We start from the raw sequence: 24,560 nt of genomic DNA, 5'->3' as shown, positions 1-24,560 counted from the left end.
GATGAACTCAATAAAACAGACAACAGAACAAGGGCTGGGCCCGGGCAAATCATGCCACTCCAAATCAAATGGCACTAGGTGGGACTCCAAATATGAGAAAATCAAGAATTTCCTACAAATGTAAAATTAAGCCACCTTAGAATTAGAGACAAACATAAGTAACAGCCAAGAGTCCGGGGTGGGGTGGGGGGGGAAAGCCCTGAAACAAGGCTAGATTAAAATGCAAGACAGCATAACTGAAATGAGGGAGCTACAAATGAGGTGTTAAATTTGTGAGACATAAGGAAAAATCTATTTCAAGCATTCCTAGAGTTGGGAAAAGAGTACAGAAAGAAATTTTTATGCTCCTTCCTAAGAAATTTAAAAATTAAGATAGACTTCTTTCCAGGTTTGGGAACATTTCTATTCAGAGAGAAAAAAGTAACAACCTTCTAATGTGCCCCCTCTCTCCCTTTTTCTTTTTAAGTGCTAGGCTTATGGGAAAATTATTGTTAAGCTTCAATAAAGCAATTCCTCTCCTATGCTGACGAGTATAGTGGCTCTTGAACATTTTTCTGCCCCTAACTGGCTCACCATGTCAGGGAATTTCACCATGAAGAAAAGGGGTTATTTGAAATAATCTCCTAAATAGTTCTAAAACGCATTCCCTTTCCAAATTGGCCAACTGCTCCCACTTCTTCCCAATCACTGATCCAGTATCTTCACCATTGATGATAAAGGCTAATTGCTTAGATATTTTCTACTCTACCACATGTTTCCATCTTGTTTTAAAAAACATATACTGAGCTTCACAGAAAGTAGGTTTCTAAGAGGTAATGTCTTCCATTCTGAGGGTATGTGAAAAATTCAATGTTGTCTTAGAAATCCTATGGGGAAAAGTGACAAGAAAGTGAAATTATGGATTATAGCATAGGCAGTAACTAGGCATTATGCCAATCCCTAGTTGGCATGCCTGCAAAATGCAGATGAAAACTCAGTAAACAAGTACGACACATGTCAACTACACAGACTCTAAGTCCTTAGAAAGAAGTATTATCTAGCCTTGAAGTAATTGCTTCCTCCTAAGGAAATGGTGTTCTCAGCATCATTAATGGAGGAGGACTCATTATTTGCCACTAAGACAAGAACTACTGTTATTATTGGACTCCAGAAACATTTCAAAATGCATCAGTCCTCAGCATCTATTTCTCAAGCTCTTAAGATATACACACACCCCTAAGGCTTCTCTTTTACAGTAACTTTTGTTTCTCACCAGTAAAGAGGATCCAAATAAGAGCACAAACATAAAAGCAAATACAATAAGGGATAAAGTAGTGTGAAGAGTGTGTGCTCTGGTTTCAAAGGTTCCAGGCCTATATCCTGCCCCTGCCGGTTCTCAGTTGCACAACGCTGGACAAGTCACCACTGCTCTAAGTCACAGTTTCTGCATCTATAAAATGGGCTGGCAGCATTTATTCCTAATGGTTTTCTTCTGAGGATTAAATGGCATAATTCACATAAAGCCTTCTTACAGTGTCCTGGCCCCCAACATTCTATATGCAGGAATGTTGCTGCTGTTGTTAGCATTACTGTTATTACCTGTGTATGTCCAAGCCCAGTGATTGGGGAAATTCCCATATATGGAAACCCCCAAGCTCTAGCTATACCCTAAGAACAAGAGAATGAAAGGGTATATTTGCTTCAGTCCTGCTCCTCCACCCTCTAGAACTCAGGTTCAGACATTAGTGGAATAGGGATCCAGAAGAAACTCAGAGAAACATTCACTTATCACAGCACAATGAGAAGATATCTTCTATGGCTAACTTAAAAGATGACAAATATATGCTAGTCAATAATTTTCCATACAATGCTCTGAAGCAACAGCAAATTCCTTCAACTGACATGACAAATGTCAGACAAAAGCCAACTTAAAATCTCTGATAAGATTATTCCTTATGAAGTGCATTTTAAGAACTGGGTAAGGAATGATATCACGTGTTGCGAACACTGTTCTTATAAGTGAGAAGTTATATTTCTATTAAAATCAGAATCAAACAATGATAACCATTACCATTAATCATTTTTTGTTCTGGGATATTCCAGAAAAAAACACCTCAGAAATAAGAGATAAAATTACAGAAAAATAAGAAATAAAATTATTATTAACTGGTGAAATAACTGTGTATCTAAAGGATTCCCCAGGAATGTCTTCAGAAGAATACCTTTAAATAAATAACAAAATAAATATGGAAACGATGAGAGTTTTCTCATATGCTGGAAACAAATAATTAGGAAATTACAGGAAAAAGATACCATTCGTGACAGAAACAATAAACCAAAATATACAACACCAAGAAATAACATTCCTATGAAATGTGTAGGAGCAAATGGGGAAAAGCTAAAAAACATTAATGAGAGGTATAAACCAAGACTTGGTAGAGATGATAAACAAAGGCCTCATCATTCATTTATTCTTTCACTCAATAAATACGTATTCAGCACCTGAAACGCACCAGGCACCAAGGCTAAGTATAGGAGATACACCTTGACTGACAGGGTAAAGATGCTGGTATGATTCCCAGTATAATTTATGGATTAAGCCGATCCTGACAAACATTCTAATGAGATTCCTTCTGGAACATGACATAAAACACTTAAGTTCATCTGGAAAAACAAACAGGCAAGAATAGAAAAAGGAAGAAATAATAGAGGTACCTTAGCCTTTCTTGAGAGGGAAACATACCAGATGTAAGAATTAAGACAGAATGGTAATGGCATAAAAACAGAAGGGAAGATAACCCAACATAGAAATGGTAGCACAGTGAGAGCACAGTACACATAAGAATTCTCTGAGCACAGGGTTGTTGGAGGAAAAATGAGGTAATTCATATAAAGTGCTTAGTGCTACACAACAGTGTTTACCACATAGTAAGTTCTCAAACACTGTGCACTTCAGAAGGAAAGAAAATCACAAATCAAACAGGAAGGGAAAGATTCAATAACAATGCTGGGAAAATTGGAAAACAGTCCAATTTAACACTCACTTCATGTGCTACGCCTACACAGCGAACTAAAAATGATAACATTAAAAAAGGAAGTCTTAAAACCAACAGAAGGATTTAAAAATATTTATAAATCTCTGGGTGGAAGATTTTTTCTTTTTAATTAGAAAAAGAAAAAAAAAATCACAAAGAAATCATCAGCATATTTGTCTATACAAAATCCTCACATTTCTTTATGCTAAAACAAGCCTGACAAAAATATTCCAAGAGAATACCATGATTTCATTGTTAATCAAAGATCATAAACATGATAAGAAGGATACTTAGATTCTCAATGGCTAGGTGGGTAGAGGACACAGACAGAATGTTTAAAAGATAGGAAGCATGGTGATTGATAAATATATGGGAATATGGCCAACCATATAACAATTAATAAATAAAAATAACATGCGATATTATTCTCATTATTAAATCAGCAAGCAATTTTTTAAGAATAAAAACCAATGGTGCAATGGTGGGTAAGACAAACTGAAATAGCCACATTCACATACCAGTATGACTCTTTTGGACAGCAGTTGGCAACTGTGATGAGAAAACAGCTATTCTGAGTGGCTGCCTAGGCGTTGCATAGTATGACAATCCTGTACACACTCAGAGTCTGGACATTTAAAGAAGGACCTGAGTGTAGGATTCCCACGACAAGTACCCACTTAAAAGGTGTCCTTTTCCTGTGACACCTTTTAAAATAACCACTTAAAAGTTGAGTTCCCGAAAAGTTAGTGACCACTGCCCAAGCACCTCACAAGTAATATTACAGGGGCTTCCTCCCTTGCCCACTCATGACCTGGGACGGAGGACTGCCCTTCCCCCAGTGCACTGTGCCCTCCACCCACGTTTCTGGGATTTGTAAGCAATAAATTTTGTGACCTTACTTCCTTAGTGTAAGTATATTGAAACTGAGCCCTCAATCAAAAAGACCCCAGGTTTTCACTTTCCCAAAGTGGGAACTGGGATGCTGAGGGAGCACCTGCTGACCTCCTGTGGGAGGCTGGTACCTCCTCATTCAGCAGGTCATACTCTGCATATTCTCAATTTAATACACCAGCTACAGGAGGTGGAGTGGGAGGGGGAAACACACCAATGATCAAAAACATAAAATATCTTAACCTTTAATGTAGTAAATTCTAAGTAAATCACAGCATTCTTTCTCACAGCAAGGAAAATGGAAACAATGCTAAATATCTAGTACTAGGAAATTGGTTTAGCAAATGATGATCCACTGACAAGAATATTATGCGCCCAACAAAAATCTTTATGAAGAATTTTTTTCAAGTTTGAAATGTGGAAAATGCAAATACTAGAAAGATAAGCAAAAATTATAGGATATAAATACACGTTATAGAACTATGTGTATAAACAACAAAAAAGAGAGAAATATACCAAAATGCTAATACTGTATACCTAGTATGCTTTACCTCCTGTTCTCTCTTTGAAAAATGCAAGCGATCTAAGAAAAGAACTATTAGAACAGCTATCCAAGGGATTTAGGTTGAGTAGGAAAACAAGATGAAAAGCTATAAAATGAACTGGAATAGGAAGAGGTAGTCAAGAAACAAGAGGGTCTCATGAAGTAACAATCAGAGATAGAAAAGCACTATCAGAATTCTTGGGGGCCCATCCGAATTGTATTAGCTTACTTTAGCTCTACGTGGTCATTGCTGTCAAGATTGTTTCCCCAATAAATCTAACCCTTTTTCCTCCTTAAAACAAAACGAACAAACAAAAAACAAACAAACAAAAAACACTTCGATAATGTCCCATGTCTGAGAATAAAATCTAAACTCTTTATGGTTTACTGTGTGATCAGGCCCTGTTTCTCTTTACAGTACCATCTTAAAGTTGTCACGCTCCCTCACATTGTTTAGTTCAGATGCACTGTCATCCTGTTCCTCTAATTCACCATGCGCTCTCTTGCCACCAGGCTTTCGGAGATGCTGCATGTTCTCTGTGATACACTCCTTTCCCTCTTCTTCCCCTGGCAAAACCTTATTCATCCTTTTGATTTCAGTTTAGATACCACTTTCTCCTAGGAGTTTAATTTTTTGGAACATATTGATCTGAATTTATGAATAAAAGAATGAATTAGTCCAGATCGAAGATGTGACTGGTGAGTTAACAATGACCTACTTATGACAGAAAAACCAAACCTCCAAGTCTTATTCCATTAGGTCAAAGTCACAGCTTCCTAGTCCAAAGAAAAGAGAAATTTAAAAAAAAAAAAAGTAAAGAATGAAAGGGGACTTGGCTAGGCTGGTACCTGTCATATGAGAAATTAGTTCTGGGCAGTGAGGAGTTATCTTTGGAACAATCCCAGAGAAAGGTTAATTCTGACACCTGTGAACAATTTAGTACAAGTAGACTGCTTAACGGAAATCAGTGAGGGAAACAGAAAAAAACACCACCTCAAGGTGTTAATAATGTGTTAAGCAGATAAGTTTGCTTCACAGGTTGAAAAACTGTGATACAAAGTGAGGTTGGTAAGAAGCTCACCTTTTAGGAAATGCCGTTTTGGTTTAACAGCCCCAACTCTTAAATGTGTTTAAAAACCAGTTCCACACACCCATTTATCCCCATTTATCTTTTCTAGAAACTGTGGCCTCATATTCTGAATTTGTTGGAAATTATTGATGAGATCAGAGCACAGAAATTAAACATACATACACACACAATAAAAACAGCAACACTATAATTTTTTCTGATTAAAACAATTCGAAGTATATTTAAAGCACACTGAGGTTTTATAGAAAGAGCACGAGATAAGGTTTTGTCACCTACAGCCTGTTACCCTGTGCAAGTGATTAAATGTGTCCTCTGGTGAAAACCTATATAGTTAAGAACATGTATTCCATATGGGTATTTTAAAGAACAGATTAAATCATGTATATGAAAGCACTTTGTAGGTGCTACATAAACATTTTAAAGATTACTGCTGTCCGTTGTATAAGGGAGTCTTGGGTAATTAACAAGATCAGAAGCGGAAATGACTGAACCCACGGTGGTATATAATTCCCCATGTATCTGCCCTCTTTAGTTATATCTCAAATAGCTAGTTTACAAGGTTTCTTATTTACTTCTCCCATGGGAAATTAATTTATCAGTAAAAATGCAGATAGCTGACTATTTCACCTTGGTATCTCAAGGCTAACTATCGAATAAACCTGATGAAATGCTCCATATCAGGAAATGCAGTTTTTCACTGTTATGTTGTTGCCCATAGTTACAGTTCAAACAAACAAACTGAACACTCTGGAAGGCTGAGGGAGTTCAAATGCTTGTCAAATGCTTGCCTCAACAGAAAATCAACTGAGATTTAATGGCTTTTCATTGAGAGAGAGAAAACATCAGCCGGGGAAAACAAGGATGCCATACACCACAATAACCACCAGGAAGGCCCTTGTTTGCCAAGTGAAGCCTCAGCAACCACGGCTTCACTGGGGACACTGCAGTATCAGGGCAACTGGCACACGGCCACACCCACCGACCAGTTCTATTACTTATGCATCACCAACTCAGCTCTATTTCCTCAGGACGATGACAAATAATGAAAGAAAGCAACTAAATGTTTAAAAATGATTTCATCTATTTATAGGCTCTAATAGTTCCTCATGGTATAGCTTTTCTACAATGATTACCTAAAATCTTTCTGACTTGAACACAGTATACCTGAAGTATTGAGTCTCTTGCCTGACATTAAATTAAAACAAAAACAAAAACAAAAAAACTGCAGGACATTAAATACAAACTTAGAGACACTGTAAAAGCTAAAGTATCTTTAAAACATGTTAAACTTAATAGAAGATCAAAGAGTCACCTGAAACTAGTACATCTTCATCTATTAACTATGAGTTGACTATAAAGAGATTTTAATCTTAAACATAAATGTCACACATGCTACATCTCAATTTCTGTACTTTTCTTCAAAGCTGTCATGTCTGAGTCATTAAACTCTTATTCCAACGCGGATGTCATTACTGAAAACATCTTTGGGGCCCCTCCTTTCAAATATTACTAAGGGCCAGTTCATTAGTCACACGAGAAAACGCATTTTAAACAAAACATAGTATAACTAAACTCAACATTTTGCCTTGTTTGCCAAAAAATATCAAGCATAAAATATTTCCTACCACATTTAAAAAGATCATGCTTCACGTGACAGTACTTCCAAAACTTTATTTCCCTAAAATGCTGTGCTCAAAGGCAGCAGGTCTGAAGTAAGTATATCACCTCTAACGGTGACTCTTCAGGAGAGAACGATATTCACTTGGATTTAATTACTCTCAGATGTTTGTTTTAGAATTTGTCCATGTTGTTTTATATAACCACACTCCATAAGCATAACTCAGGATTATTTCTTTTCAAGGATTACATACTTATACTGAAGAGGTGAACCACAGTTGATTAAAAAAACAACTGTTTTTCCATAGCAATATAGATGGACTGCAGCCACTTACTGTCTTTTTCCATAGAACATGTGAAGTCATAACCACCAGATTATTCAGTATGTATCAATTACTAAATAATCTTCGATGAGTAAACCAAACCCTTCTTTCATGAACACCCAAGGCCACTATATTTCTATAAACCAGGTATCACAGAAAATAAAACCACCGAAGAAATCTTTTGGCCCAATTCAGAACTCTAATTCTAATCACTCTTATTAAATCAAATCTTCCTTCAAATTACAGTTGTGTTTGTCTATACCTAAAAGTGGTGATTAATTTTAACACTATCACCAAATTATTAACATATATAATAAGTAAAAGTTAGGTTCATTTATTAAGTGTTCTATGAAATGCTACATATTCTACTAGATTCTCTGTGTATCCACATGAAGACATCTAAGACCTAGGAGCTAAAAGTCCAATAGGTGAACAGGAAAATTATCTTCTCTGCATCCCCATGTTCATTGCAGCATTATTTTAAATAGCCAAGACATGGAAGCAACCTAAGTGTCCATCGATGGATGAATGGATAAAGAAAATGTGGTATTCAACTGCAACGGAATATTATTCAGACATAGAAAAGAAGAAAACCCTGCTATTTACAACAACATGGATGGACCCTGAGGACATTATGCTAAGTGAAATAAGTCAGACAGAGAAAGAGAAAAACTGTATCATCTCACTTATATGTGGGCTCTCTAAAAAACAAACAAACAACACAAAAAAACAAAAAAAACAGAACTCATAGATACAGAGAACAGATTGGTAGTTGCCAGAGGGTGGGGGGTGGCGTGGGAAGAGATTTGAAATGATGGGTGATGCTGGTCAAATGATACAAACTTCTAATTATAAAATAACTAAGTCCTTGGGATGTAATATATAGCATGGTGACTACAGTTAATTATACTGTATAGTATATTTGAAAGTTGCTAAGAAACAAGATAAAACAAATTGTAACTGTGTGGTAATGGATGTTAACTAGATTTACTGTGGTGATCATTTTGCAATATCTACAAACATCAAATTGTTATGCTGTACACCTGGCAGTAATATAATGTTACAGGTATGTCAATTATATCTCAATTAAAAAAAATTATATTCCAACATGGTCATTGTGAAATAGTAACAAGATTTGCAATGGTTTAGTAAGGGGGTATTTATAAAAATTTGCCTAAGAAGACAGACAAGAACAAGTGTTGGGTGGGGATGTGGAGAAATTAGAACTCTCATACACTACTACTATGGATGTAAAACGATAAAGCCGCTTTGGAAAACAGTTTGGCAATTGTTCAAAGGTTCAATATCAAGCTACCATATGACCTAGCAATTCAGCTCTTTATATACCTAAGCAAATAAAAAACACATTTCTACACAAAAACTTGTATTTGAATGTTCATAGCTGCATTATTCATAATAGCCCCAAAATGGAAATAATATCCATTAAAAGATAAATGGATAAACGAAATGTGGTCTATTCATACAGTGGAATATTATTTAGCTATAAAAAGGAATAAAGTACTGATGCTATAACATCCAAGAACCTTGAAAACATTACGTAAAGTACAAGAAGCCAGTCACAAAAGAGCACATATTGTATGATTCCATTTATACGAAGCGTCCAGAAGACGCAAATCTATAGAGACATTACATAGATTAGTGGTTGCCAGAGACTAGGGGAGGAAGAATAGGGAATGACTGCAAATGGGCATGGGGTTTCTTTTTGGGGTGATGAAATGTTTAAAATTAGACAGTGATGACTGCATAACTGTGAAGATACTAAAAACCACTGCATTGTACACTTTTAAGGGGTGAATTTTATAATATGTGAATTATATCTCAATTAAGCTGTTGTTTTTTGTTTTTGTTTTTTTTGCCTAGAGGAGTCCGAATCAGGTTACTAAGACAGGGCTTGAATCAAAAGTAGGAGTTTGTCCTATGTTAAAGGAAGGGCCTCCAAAGCCAATGGTAGGCCTATGCAAAAGCACAGAGGCATACCAGGATGCCAGGGCATGGCAAAGTAGGGCAATGGTGAGATGGTCAGTATCAATGAAGCAAAAGGGAGGCACTGGCATTTAATATAGAGCCTGGAGCATCTTTCTAAAACGTTACTACACACTGTGATGACTAGTCGTCTACTATTAAACTTAAATGATCAACTGAGACTGATGGTTTTAGGACTTTTCAACCACCACAGTGGAGGTAATGTGCAGAATGGTCATTTGGCATTCTGAGCTTTCTGGGCAGACTCTGTGGCTTTGCCAGCTAGTACAGTCTTCTCGACAACTGCCCTGATGATACCTCAGCAGTATGTCATGAACACAGTTTCCTGAGAACAGCCCAGAAAGCATATAAGGCTTACTTGGAATCCCATCAATGATGGTGTATCATCACCAGATTTCTGGAATAGGCCTTAATCCAGCCTCTTACCCAAATGACTTTCAGTCTTCTGCTTTAGTTCAGCAATCTTGCAACTAATATGAACAGGATAAAAGATTATGAAGAGACTCGTATAAGATGCTAAGGAACAAAGGCTTTATCTTATAGGCTAGTGGTTTTTTTGAAGTGTGGTACCTATATGATGGGGTGGTATATGACGTAGGCATTTCATAGTTTCGTATTTCTTTTTACTATTATCTTTTGTTTACTGGTTTTCTAGTTATAGCAATCAACACTAATTTTCTATTTATAGTACAATATAAATTTTCCTGTAATAAAAGTTAATAAAATATTGAGGAAGTAACAGTATTGATGCTATGAAGAAATGGCCAAAATCCCAAAGGTGGTATATATAAATGCCTTAAGTATGAAACAGGAGCACAAAACATGTTGTATCTGGAAGTGACATGGTAATATTTTACAGATCATTTGGGCAGTAACATGGTACATTTGAGGGCCAATACTGGTGACAAAAAATCCAATTAGGCAGTTGTTGCCATCGCCTAGACCAGAGGTCAGCAAACTATGGCCGACTGGTGACATCCTGCCTGCATGCTACTTGTGGTCTGTTTTTGTAGAGCCTGCAAGTTAAGAGTGGTTCTTATATTTTGAAAGAATGGTTAAAAAAAAAAAAAAAAAAAAAAGGAAAGAGAACTTTATGCGGCTTATAAAGCCTAAAGTATTTACTACTTGGTCCTTTGCAGAAAAAGTTTGCTGACCCCAACTTAGAGAATTGATGGAGCTACAAACTGAGTCTGTAATATAAGGATAAAGCATAAAAAATTTTGGAAGCAGAGTCAACAAGACATAATGACTAATCAGATGTATGTGGGTAAGAGCAGGCAGATGTGAAGATTGATGCAAAGGCTTCTGTTAGGTTGGTGCAGAAGTAATTGTGGTTTTTGCAATTATTTTTAACCTTTTAAACCGCAATTACTTTTGCACCAACCTAATATCTAAACTCAAAAGTAGATAGAGATACCATTATCCAAAAGATGGAAACAGCAAGGAGAGTCTCCTTTTAGAATTAAATCACTTTTTTTCATTGATAATCAAAAATAAGAATACATGTCAAGCCAGAATTACATCAGATAACAGACTTACAGTATTATACCGTTAGGAAGACAAACTTGCCCTCAGAACACATATTTTGCAGCTAAGGGGAAGTGTTTTCCTTTTCTGTATTAGATTTTTAAAATGAAGAGGCTGACATTTTTTTTTTACTGTAGAAAAGTACTTACGTACAATTCTGAAAAGTATTCACATTTAAGTCTAACATAACAATGGCCTGTTTTTGCATATTTGCATATCTACTTTCTCAAGACGCTTCCAAATACAACTGCCCCTTGAACAATGCAGGTTTGAACTGCGTGGGTCCACTTATATGCAGAATTTTTTTCAATAAATATACAGTCAGCCCTCCACACCTCCAGGTTTCTCATCTTTGGATTTAACCAATCGCAGGTGTAAAACCACGTATTTGCAATTGGCAGTTGGGACTTCACGGATGTGGAGGGTTGAATACATTGTTTTACACAATTTTATATAAGGGATTTAAGCATCCCCAAATTTTGGTATCTGCAGGGGCTTCTGGAACCAATCCCCCACAGAAACTGAAGGACAACTGTAAGTTTTGGGGGAGTCAAGTTATACTCAGATTTCCAACTGTGCGGGGTGTCAGTTCCTCTAACCCCTGAGTTGTTCAAGGGTCAACTGTGGTTTATTGAAAAGTAATTGTCCACACTGAAAAGCTACTTGCTGCTACATACTATTGAGGTGTTTTAAATGTTCTACTTTTAAATAAGGGTGAAAACGCACTAGTAGTATGGTAGGAATTTTGATCCTAAAAATCTGAATCCTAAAATTTCAACACTTTCACAGTTTGAGAGACATGAAGCACAAATGCAGTGAGCACAGAACTGGCCCAGGACTCACAGAGGTTTTTCTAAAAAGCAAAAAGTGCGTCCGTTGCCAACAGTGTTTGTATAACTGCCACTCAAGAAAAGATTCAAGTGTCCTTTTCATGACACAAAAACCCAAAGACCAAAGAGAAAATTTAGAGAAGGGAAAATTGGACCTGTTTCAAGAGTAACATATTAAAACTTCAACTTGAAATTATCAAGAAATTGCTATACGAAATTTATGAGCGTTCAGATGACTTTATAAATAAGGTCAGTTTTCTTCATTTTCTTAAAAGAGTTCTGAAAGAATCAATATATGAAGGTGGGTAGAAAGTTCTGGAAACACCTAATAAAACAACCAGTAGGTCAATCCAAGGTATGTAAAGAGAGATACTGCGCACGCACGAGTTCCAAAGCTCCAGCTCTAGATATGAGAAATTTAGATTTCCCAGATAGAAAATTAACAATAGAGTTGCTATCCTTAGTCCAGTTATGGCTACTATTTATCAAATACTTACCATGTGTTGGGCACTCTACTGAATGCCATACAAATATGATCACAATTAATACTCATAATAAACCTACAAACTTGGTACAGACCCATAATCCCATACCTGAAACCCTTGGGCAAGATGTCTTTCTAAATTCAGAACTATTCAGATGTTTGGAAGATGCTTTCATGCACACACGGTGGGTAGTAGCAAAGTTTCCAGCAGGAAATACGCAGCACCCTCAAACTGGGATATGAGCGATTATGTATAAAGGGGAGGGAAGGGTTAAGGGAAACTACAAGAGTGTGAGACACTAGACCTGAAGAAGTGGAGGCAAGAAGCAGCTACCAGAAACCCGACACAGAGAGAGTGGTGCACAAAAACTACTTCATCCTCACAGAGGGACGCAGCCAGCCCCCAGTGACCCTCAGGAGGGCAGCCTAGAGAATACATACTGACCGTACTCTCTTTCTTCCCTCCAGTCTCCTGTATCCCCCACGGGCCAACTGAAGCCAGTGAGGAAAGAAACCCAATGATGTCGTCCCCACCGGGCAGCCTGTCAGGTACAGAGCAGGGTGGAGAAGAAGAGAGTGGATGTGAAGAGGCGAAGGCAGTCATCCAGCACATGGTTGGATTCGTCAGCATAGACTGACTTCTGTCGCCAACGACCCCAAAACATCACTGGCGAATACAACACAAGTTAATTTCTCGCTCATGTCATCCAGTAGTTCTACCATCTTCTGATGACCCCCTACCGAGCCCTCTGCTTCTAGTAGGCATGAACAGAAAAGAGCAAGAATAGAAGACTGGTGTGAAGTTGGACTCCAGGCCTGGAAGTGACGTACCTCATCGGAACCTACATTTTACCGACCAGATCTCAGCCACATGGCACCACCTAACTGTAAGAATGCTAGGAGTGGTATGGAGAGGTGCCCAGAAGAACAGGAGAAACTCAAAGTTAAGTGCTAGCTTTATTCTGTATCGTGTAACACACCAGTGGAATTTGAGACAGCACCCTAAAGTCAACCGCACCAATATTTCTGCAGTGAAACATTAATATCCGCATTAACTGGAACAAATATAAATGACAATAATAAAGATCATGAAAAGCCTCACACCGATGTTAGGTCTTTCCGCCAAATAAGTTTTGGTGCCAAACTTCTTTTGACAAAACTTTATGTTTTCAGGAAAGTTTGGATTCCAGAATTGTAGGTAAGGGATTAGGCGTGTACCTTATACAAATGAAGAAATAAGTGTTGGTGCCAAACTTTTTTGGACAAAACTTCATGTTTCCAGAATATTTTGTATTTCAAAATTGTAAGTAAGGGATTAGGCATGTACATCATACACATGAAGAAATCATCTCAAAACAGAAGACAGAAAGTAGAGATGGGACTTCAACTCAGGCCTGCAAATAAATGTATGCTTATGCGGGGAAAACTGCAAATAACCAAGTGTCTCTTCTTAGTTTAGACATCATGCTCTCAGATGTGAAGAAACAAAGAGATTTCAATGAATTGCAAGGCTTACTGTGTACTCTTTTGTACAAGGGCCCACGGTGCTAGCAGGTAGAGGGGCAGTAAAGAGTCAGAGATCGTGTCTGACCACAAGACAGACGGACGATGATGGAAGAAAGATTCAGGACACATCTGTAGTGAAAAACAGACTGGTAAGAGCTCTAGAATTATGAAGCCCTAGAGTGACTGACCTGAAGAACAGAGTGAGGGGAAGCTCACACCAAAGGTGCTGCCCTTGGTTAGACCTTGGAGGAGGAACGGAAGTGTGAATGAGGAAGAAGCACTTTGGGTGAGGGAGGCTGGCTGCACAAAGATCCAGAGGTGGGAGCTATGTCAAGGTCTGAATAATGAACGGCCTAGTGATTTTTGTTTGTTTGGGAGCATTTGAGTGCCAGAGAGTTCAAGATTTTACATTTGATTTAATTATTATCAAGCTGTCTGGGCAGCTTAACATCATTAAGAAAAAGATCATGAGAAATCCAAGGTGGCAGAGCCCTTTGGCTACAAAATGACGCAATTAACTGAGGAAGAGGTTATGAGAAGAATATATCTACTGGGAAGAAGAACAGAACTGGGAAAATGTTGAGTTTTAAATTTTAAGTAAGTTGAAATTGAGGTGTGTGAATAGCATCAATAGGTCTCTGCACATGATCTTAGTTCTCTGATTTATAACATCTACTCTGGTTGCTAAGAGGCTTTTTATGTTTACTTCTTTGGTCTGATCACACATTCTCCAGTGAAGCGTGGTTCTATGTATATGGACCAAACAAACAAGACTGAGAAAGCACGGGTTCTATTCTTTCAGCAGAAGAACTTCAGAGCAAAATAAAACAAGGGAAGAACATGTACTGACTTGCACTTCTGCCACTTATGTAGCAACTTCCTTGTATGTCAACACGGCTGTTCCCAGGCCTGCAATTTTTAAAGAATGCTGGCCAATGTGATGAAGACATTAGCACAAAACAACCCAACCTCCCTGTATGCCAGTTATCAAGGAAAAGGAGTGATCAAAAGATGAAATTCCTTTAAAGAATGTACGTAATGCGCTTCAATGTTGGTGGTTTAATACATTTTTTGAAAAACGTTGTAAACTCGGTATGAAAGTATCACTTTCATGTGCAATCCTTTTCTTATTAAGTTAGTTTTAATTAATAAACTTTAACCTTTTTAATAGGTCACTTTAGTTATTTACTAGCAATTAAATTCCTGAAATGCTATATTCCTGAATTCTTTTTAATACTTCAAAATAACTATCAGCAGAAACTACCCTATAAACATACATGAGATGCTTTAGGAAAAAACAATAGACATCTATCACTAATATACTTACTTGATTTCAACTCATGATAATCATAGCAGGGCAAAATAGTGTATTCCTCTAGTTAGAGTCAATCCAGTGAAGAAATTCACTAATGTATACATTGATAAGAGAAATAAAGCAGCCTTCACTGGGCTCTTTAAATAAGCGAGTAGATTTTAGAAAGACTTTACTTGAATTCTTTGCTCTCTGCCAAAGTCCACCTGTTTACATCAGTTGTTTAGAAACACTCAACAGGATTATTTCCAAAGAGCAAATGGCAGGTCAAGTTTAGAACACGTGACTTCCTCACTAATTATATTTAAACTGCACACAGTAAGAAATCAAATTCCCCATAGGACACTGGAGAAAGCCTGAATTCTTAATCTTCAAAGAAAAACACCAAAAGGTAATGTTAAATTGAAATATGCTCAATTACATATTAGAACCAAATGTAACTTTTAGTATATATTAGATTTCTGAAATTAAAGTTTGAGCTTTAAGTTTTTTTAAAAAAGGAATAGTTAACCATGCTCAACACGGGTGAGCTGCATCACCTCAAATGTGCCTATTTGATTATAGGATAAAAGAAAATGAGCCTGAATTTAAAAACAGCTTACTGGTACACTTTTAACTGTTACTATTAAACTTACTATTAAACACAGTATACATCTGTACTATGTATTCAGAGTCCACATCTTAAAAACACTGGACTAAGACTCAGGTTCAAGTTCTAGTTCTGGTCATTTTTAGATATGTGTCCTCAGGCAAGTCAGGCTCTTTCTCTGAGCCCATCTGTAAAATGAAGAGGTTGGTTTTGATCACTTCTAAATTTCCTTCTATCTTACAAATTATGAAATTTGTTAAACCAAAGAAAGGTTGGTATTTCCCCAGGAAAAAGGTTCCTTCATTTTTCTCCCCCTTCAAAAAAGCTAGTCCTGAGATTTGTTTGTGATACAAGTGTCAGAGTAAATTTCTGTAATTATTTTGAAACAGGACAGTGATGTTCAGGCTGTCACTCCTCGGCCTGTTCCTCCTACTTGTTGATAACACTTCGGGGACAAGTCCACCACCGCTGACCGCAAATTCTACAGCAGTCTTGCAGGCCACGCCGAGCATGAGGTCTCAGACAAGCCCAAATCCCAGGGCAACTCCAGACCTCCACGTGACCCCAAGTGTCAAGATGCGCTCAAATTCTACGACAAACCTGAATTCCAAAACAACCTCGAATCCGGCACCTCTGATAATAGCAGGGACCCCAAAGATAGCTACCCCCATGAATACGACGACTATGACCAGTGGTGGCACCATGCTGAATCCAACGGGCAGCACTCACTTTCTTTGCTACGTAATATTTTTGCTGTTTTGTGTGCAATCAGCCTGACGTGGACTTGAACTCTCTACATTCCTATCTCAGTTCTTTATCATCTGCTGAATGATAACAAGCACACTAGGAAAATCAAATTTATTTCAACTTACTTCCTAGGAAGTTATCATTATCCTAGCTTAATTTGGTTGTTTGCAAATTTTAGTTGTGTAAGCCTGATTATTACCTCAATTCGGTTTCCTTCCTTACAAATGCTTTAAAAAAAAGCAGAATACCAATATGTGCAAAAATTGAATTGAAAATCAGATTTTTACATTAAAGGTATAAGAGAAGAAATTATGTTGGTCATGTTTAAGCAAAGTATGCTTGTGTGTGTGTGTGGGGGGATCAGGAGTGACATGTTGTTTTTGTATTATTTCATTTTTTATGAGACAAAAAAGTGCTAATCTGATAAGTAGAAACTAGAATGCTCTATGAAACAATACACCTATCTGTGTCACCATATTTCATGAAGGTGTAATAGCAATATGTTGTTACAGTAAAAAGGGGCCTATTCTGCTAACCTTTGGAATGCATAATACAGCTGATCCAGTGAAAAGATTATCTTGCTTTTAAAAAAAAATATTAATTCCTGTTTTTCAGTTACAGTTGACATTCAATATTATTTTATATTAGTTTCAAGTTTACAGCATAGTGGTTAGACATTTATATAATTTATGCAGAGATCTTTCTGATTAGTCTATGGCGGGGTACCCACCTGGCACTACACATAATTGTCAACATTATTGACTATATTCCCTATGCTGTACTTTACATCCTCATGACTACTTTGTTAACCACCAATTTGTACTTCTTAATCCCTTCACCTTTTTCACCCAGCTCCCCAACCTCCCTCCCCCCGGCAACCGTCAATTTGGTCTCTGTATCTATGACTCTGTTTCTGCTTTGTTTGTTCATTTATTTTTTCCTTTAGATTCCAACTATAAGTGAGATCATACAGCATTTGTCTTTCTCAGTCTGACTTGTTGCACTTAGCATAATACCCTCTAGGTCCCTCCATGCTGTACCACATCTTCTTCATCCAAGATTATCTTGCTTTAAGTAAACCTTTATCTTGTATTTCAAATGGTCATTTATAAATCAGATGCCTATAATTCAGAACTCTTCCCTACAGAAATATATATCGTAACTATTGGTGAGATTTTCATGCTGGTCCAAAAAGGTTAACTTAACCCAAAAACCTAGTACAAAAATTTAACAGTGTTAATAACCAACCATGTTATTAATATTACATTCGTTAAGGTTTGAAACTCAATTCTGAATCTTTACTAGTTGTGCTACCATGAGTTAAATACAGGACCCAGTGTGATTCCCAAACAAACTGACTACAAGCGATTCACTGGAGGTGCCTGTTAAATCTATAGATTAAGCTCGAGCCCTCAGATTTTAATTTGGCAGCCCAGGTAGGGCTGGAGATGTTTGTTTGAATTCTCCAGGTCATTCTGGTAGCTAGGTTTGAGAATGACTAACTTCCCTAGGTTTCAGTTTATATACATGTCAATCACTGTTACTAATACTAGCTCAGAAGGTTATTGTGAGAGTTAAATGAAGTATTATATAATATGCACAGTTTGTATGATGCAGAGAAAGCACTCAGTAAATGTTAGTTATTATTATTACTATTACCACTGAAAAAGCAGTTGCCAGGTATCACAATATTCCTAAGGGGAAAACTCTTCATTATAACTTTTAGGTTTTACATTTTTAATTATTCTTACAAAAATAATACATAGTCTTGGCAACAAGTCAAATTGTACAGAGATATGTAACAGAAATATTATAATTGGTCCTTTACCTCCTCCAATCCTACTCCCGTGAGATAAGCAATGTGAACAATTTACTGTATATACTTTCACACATTTCTGTCTATACATATTATATGCATGCGCGCGCGCGCGCACACACACACACACACACACACATATTACTCTGCACCTTGTATGATAAGTGTCAGAATCATCCTTCTGGGTCTTTTTAAAGCTGCATTAGAGGACTTCTGTGACTTTTCCCTGCTCAGAATCCACTTTTCCTCATTCTGGTATCAGGAATCCAATCTTCCCTTGGGAAAACACTGCCCCTCCTCTTTCAGTTCATGCAACTCAAGTAGGGCTGGCTTCACCACTGAGCTCCAGCAATGGGTGCATAATTCAGGCCTAGACAACCATAAAACTACCCTCCCCCACACACAGTGATTTACCTCAGGAATTGGCACGTAACTTAAGTCAGACCAATAAGACCAGTACTTTTGCTGTAATACTAGGAAAGAGGTATTTTTCCAAGGGGTTCTTAAGCTGGGAGAACACAAGCCATTGCAGGCCATAGCTGAGGAACAGTTGCTTAGGAATAAGACCAACACAAAGAAAGGAGAGTCACGAGACGAGAAAAGAGATGTTCTCCAGATGCCACTGTTCAAAACTCTGCATGCAATCATGCAAGAAGGCAGTCCATCTCCTGATTTTCTTAGGTACATTTGCCAACTGATATTCCTTTTGGTTCACACAAGTTTGCATTTTGTTTTTGTCACTGATAACAAGCAAATATATTTTAACACATTGTATATTATTCCATAATACAGATGTACATAATTTATTCAATAGTTCTCCTTTTAAAACATAGTTTTTCATTTTTTTGCCACTATAAACAATGTCGCAACAATTGTCCTTGTATTTCTGGTACTTTATGACCAGTCAGGAGCATAAGTATATGGGAGGGAATAGCAGGAAAAGATTAGAAACTAAATTAAGGCAAAATTATGGAGCCCCTTGCAGGCCTGATTATGGAACCTGAACTTTATATGGGGAGTCAATGGGGTTATTTAACACGTTGAGAGAGACAAGATTAGATCTGTACTGGAAACCGTCTCCAGAAGCAATGTTAAGATGACCTGGAAGTAGTTACCTGGGGAGTAGGGAGCAGGAGGATAATGCTGCGTTAGTACAGGTAAGAGTGTATATGAGTCTCAGTGATGACAGTGGGGGAAAAATGGTTTCAAAAGACATTTGCAAAGTACCTAGAAGTAATATTAAACCATTGAGGTCCAATTAAAAAAACTTAAAACACATAACTTAAGAACGCCCCTAATGAAGGAATAGCACCGGTGGTCAGTTTGAATTACAAGACTGATGGACTAGGAGCATGTTCTTGACATACAGGCAGCCAGAAAATACCAGCGAGCCAGCACCTGGCAATAAAGGTTCTGCCCAACAGATATTTTTTAGCTGAACCACATTATCTTTCTGTGCGATACTGAAGTAATGAAGGAGATACTAGCTGAGGCTAAAGTCAAACAGAAAGAGAAGAATCATGATGTAGAGTTGAACATGAGGCTAAGAGAGAGTCCAAGAGCACAGGCCAGTTCCAGAACTGATAGCCATCTAGTTCTGTCTACACCTGGGCAGGAGCTGCTTTCTTTTTTTTTTTTCCTGAGGCCTATCTTCTTGAGAAAATAAGAATGACTTCTTTGAAATAAAAGGCATCCAAATTGGTAAGGAGGAAGTAAAACTGTCATTATACGCAGATGACATGATACTATATACAGAGAACCCCAAAGATTCCACCAAAAACTATTAGAACTGATAAATGAATTTAATAAAGTAGCAGGATACAAAATTAATATTCAGAAATCAGTTGCATTTGCATACACCAATGATAAACTATTAGAAGGAGAAATTAAGGAAACGGTCCCATTTACAGTTGCTTCAAAAACTATAAAATACTTAGGATTAAATTTAACCAAAGAAGTAAAAGACCTGTATTCAGAAAATTATAAGACACTGAGGAGAGAAATTAAAGAAGATACAGATAAATGGAAACACATACAATGCTCATGGATAGGAAGAATTAATGTAGTTAAAATGTCCATACTGCCTAAGGCAATATATTCAACGCAATTCCTATCAAACTACCAAGGATGTTTTTCACAGAAATAGAACATAGAATCCTAAAATTTATATGGAACCATAAAAGGTCCCGAATAGCCACTGCAATCTTGAGAAATAAGAACAAAGTGGGAGGTATCATGATACCCAACATCAAATCATACTACAAGGCTATAGTAATCAAAACAGCATGGTACTGGCATAAAAACAGACATATAGATCAATGAACAGAATAGAGAGCCCAGAAATAAACCCATGCCTATGTGGTCATTTAATCTATAACAATGGAAGCAAGAAATTGGGGTAAGAGTAAAGGCAGTCTATTCAATAAATGGTGCTGGGAAACCTGGACAGACACATGCAAAAAAATGAAGCTGGACCACCTCCTACACCATGTACAAGAATAAATTCAAAATGGGTTAAAGACTTAAATGTACGCTCTGAAACCATAAAACTCCTAGAAGAAAATATAGGAAGTAAATTTGCAGACATGACCCTTAGTAATATTTTTACTGATGTATCCCCTCGAGCAAGGGAAGTAAGAGAAAAAATAAACATACGGGATTACATCAAACTAAAAAGTTCTTTCACAGCACAGGAAACCATTTTCTATACAACTGCCAAGTGTATGCGATCCATGGCCATTCAGTCTACTGACATAATCCTCAATTTATGTTAAATTCAGGAACTCAGAAAGATTAATTTCTATAGCTAGTGAACAAGAACTAAGACTAAACAGTCCTTGAGACTCCAAAGCCAGTGGTCCATTATATCACATTGTCTCTAAGGTTCAACTACCTTGAGTTTATGTCACACTAAATGGGAAGAAGTAAAACTGACCAAATAACGTCGCAGATGAGTTCTCAAAAGGAAGGCAGAATGAGACAAGAAAGAAAAAACAACGGCCAGGAAAACAATGCAAGCATCATACCTATTGTTAAGGAGGAGCTCACAGCATTTCCAGAAAGGCTTTCTGGGAACCAACCTTAACTGAAGACAGCGTGAACAAACAGTCAAATTTCTAGGCTGTCACCTATGCCATCTTTATAGAAATTTCCCACAGCTTCTATGAATTATTTGGTAAATCACCCTCATGCTGTCTTATGCAGCATATTACTCAAGTTCTCAGAAACAGACTCTTAAAGTTTCATTTCTGCTTAATAAAGAAGTTCCTGATTATCATGTTGTGGACATTATTGAATCAGAATAAACCTGAAGACAAAGATTCCTTGTGATTTTTTTTACTCTTGCTAATTAATCCATTGTAGGTAGTATTAAAAAAAATTGATGTAGCAAAGAGAAGCCAACGTGAAATAGGGGGTATGAAAAGCAATCTCTAATGTACCGAGCATCACTGTGGGACAGGATGGCTGTTTACCGAGCTACTATATTCTCCCAAATAAACTTGTTCGCAATTCCAGTAAAGTCAAATCGGAAAAACCAAATCTGTTGTCTCTTTACATGGGCGATCACTTTTAAAAACTCTGTTAAGAAAAACTAAAACATAGTATTTCTTACCTCCGTGCAACATAATAAAATATAGGATTCCCAGCTTTGGAAGTTCCAGCTTGGTAGAAAATACTTAACGTTTTCAAAGCCTTGAACTCTTCTTTTTCGTGTACTTGATGCCTGAAAGAAAAAAGAATAGTTATTAACTCATAGGCTTTATATTGTCCATTGAGTATTTACAAAAAATCTACAATTGGACCAGTGATAAAATATGCAAAATGACAAAATATTTAAAAAGCAACAAACATGCTTTTTGAAGGACAATTTGGCAGCATGTACCAAAAATTTCAAGGTGTTACTCTTTGAACCATAAAGAGTGGTTCTGAGGACTATCCTAAGAAAACTAACGGACAGGCACATTAACTATAGGATTGTTTTTAATCACCGTAATTTTTTTCTAGATAGAAGTTTTTGAGTTTTTATTTATTTGATTTTTTAAGAGTTAAGTTTATCAATCTTTTATTTTCTGGTTTATTGATTTTCATGAATGAGAAAGGCCTTCCTTTGCCCATATTTTCTTCTTCATGGGAGTTTATTCTTGTGAATGATATGAGCATCTTTTTCCAGATGGTTACTCAGTTGTACTAGCACCACTTATTAAGAGTCCATTCTACAGCTTCCTACGTGCCCTCTTTCAGGGAGTACACAACAACTGCAGATCAATAATCATTACCTGCCTTCTGTAGGAAAGAAAAAAGTAAAAATTTTAAAAAGTAAAATAAAAGTTCAACTGCTAAGAAAAAAGGTCCATTCTAATATCCTTGATTCTGAATACTACCTTTTATCATATTAAATTCCTGTATGTATTTAAATATATTTCTGAAAAAGCATGATTTAATTTTTATATATTCTGCTCAACATTAAGTGTGTGTCTTTAACCTGAAGATTTGTGTCATTCACCAACCCTAGAAAATTCTCATCTGTTGTCTCTTCAAATATTACATCTTCACTATTCTCTCTAAGCTCTATATCTGAAACACCTATCAGACATGTTGGACATTCTCATTCTGTCATCTGTATCTGTTAACCTCTTTCATATTTTCCATTTCTTTATCTCTCTGTACTGACTGTATGCTAGTTAATTTTCTCAGAAATTATCTTCTAGCTATGAATTTTTAAAATGTTATTTTTAAAATATATTTTCTTTTACCTAGTAATGCTATGTGTCTTGTGTCTGGGGGCACAGGGAAGAAGAGAAGTTGTATTATCTCATTCCATCATGTTGCTGGTACCAGGTCATCATTTGTTTAACATTAATGGAAACAACCTAGACATAATTTGATAAGAGAAATAGGTACACATGCATATAGATAAATGACCAGGAGGCGATCTGCCAAATGTTAACTGAAATATCTTTAAGAGGTGAAATAACTGAAGACATTTTACTTTCTTCTTTAGAAACCTATGTTTTGAAAAATTTAACAATTTTTATTTTTATAGTTCAGAAAATTATAAAACTACTTTCATTTCTTTAAAAGAAAAATGGGTCTCAAAGAGCATTAGTGGGAACTTAGAAGAGAGCAAATACCTAACATTTATTAAACATTTTATGTATATACCAGGTACTGTTCTAAGCATCTTACACAGATTAGTCTTCAAAAGCACAGAAGATTGTTTTTTAAGGGAAGGTAGGGTCTTAGGTAAAAGAAGTAATAAAGAAGTTTTCTTAGAAAAAAAGGAAAAATGGCTAGGATATCCTCAGTAATGTTGAATAAAAAAGTTTTATATTTTTGTACTATGTAATTTTCAATTAGGTAATATGAAAATTTTGTATGGAAAAATATTCCTTTAATTACATAGGAATAAACATTCATTGCATTGAGAAAAATATAATAGAGCTAACGATAAAAATTAAGCTGGAAATTGTATATTCATACCTTTCAAACTAATATCAAAGAATTGGAGTCATGTGTACAAAACTATCACCTGCAGTAGTTCCACTTATTTGTGTCAGATACATTCTAAGACCCCCAGTGGATGCCGAATACCATGAATAGTACCAAACCCCGTATATACTTTTTCCTAGACATAAATGCCTATGATAAAGTTTGATTTATAATTAGGCACAGTAAGAGATTAACAACAATTACTACTAATAGAACAACTATAATGATATACTGTAATAAAAGTTATGTGAATGGCTTTGTGTTCAGGACTAAGCAAAATAAGGGTCACTTGAATACAAGCACTGCGATACCACAACAGTCAATCTGATAACAGAGACGACTATGAAGTGACTACCCAGGAGGTAGCGCATACAGCGTGAATACCGGTGGACAAAGGGATGGTTCATGTCCTGGGCAGGACGGTGTGAAATTTCACTGTGCTACTCAAAATGGTGAGCAATTGAAAAATTATGAATTGTTTATTTCTGGAATTTTTCATTTACTATTTTCAGACTGTGTTTGACCACGGGTAACTAAAACTGTGGAAAGTGAAACCACAAATAAGGGTAACTACTATATATGTAATATGTTTAATAACAGGCACTTACAGTGTACTAAGTCACATTATACGAGTATACAAATCTTTAATGTAAATTAACTTCTGAATGTCAGATTCTGCTTTTTTCTTTCTGCCCCTGGCACACACTATGAACAAAACACTTAACCACAGTCACTGTGATGTCCATACTAAGTGATTAAGGGTAAAGTACTATGA

At 36.6% G+C, this 24,560-nt stretch overlaps 1 protein-coding gene and 1 long non-coding RNA gene across 13 annotated transcripts in view; one reads left to right on the top strand and one right to left on the bottom strand.

Annotated features, from left to right (window-relative positions):
* The window catches only part of NF1 (neurofibromin 1), a 210,965-nt gene that overhangs the window by 69,162 nt on the left and 117,243 nt on the right, over positions 1 to 24,560 (bottom strand). For all 12 annotated transcript variants that reach the window (XM_019750679.2, XM_019750681.2, XM_019750685.2 and 9 more), the window contains one exon: positions 21,909 to 22,019. In XM_019750679.2, coding sequence (XP_019606238.2) covers positions 21,909 to 22,019 — 111 coding nt within the window. The remainder of the gene's footprint in view (positions 1 to 21,908; positions 22,020 to 24,560) is intronic.
* LOC109457646 (uncharacterized) lies at positions 12,697 to 16,788 on the top strand. Its single transcript, XR_002139055.2, has 2 exons — positions 12,697 to 15,534; positions 16,122 to 16,788. It is a non-coding gene; the product is annotated as an uncharacterized LOC109457646 (long non-coding RNA).

Source organism: Rhinolophus sinicus, linkage group LG15 (genome assembly GCF_036562045.2).
Source record: "Rhinolophus sinicus isolate RSC01 linkage group LG15, ASM3656204v1, whole genome shotgun sequence".
NCBI classification, from domain to species: domain Eukaryota; kingdom Metazoa; phylum Chordata; class Mammalia; order Chiroptera; family Rhinolophidae; genus Rhinolophus; species Rhinolophus sinicus.
The sequence above is the reverse complement of the archived record's forward strand: the minus strand, read 5'-3'. Positions and strand labels throughout refer to the sequence as shown.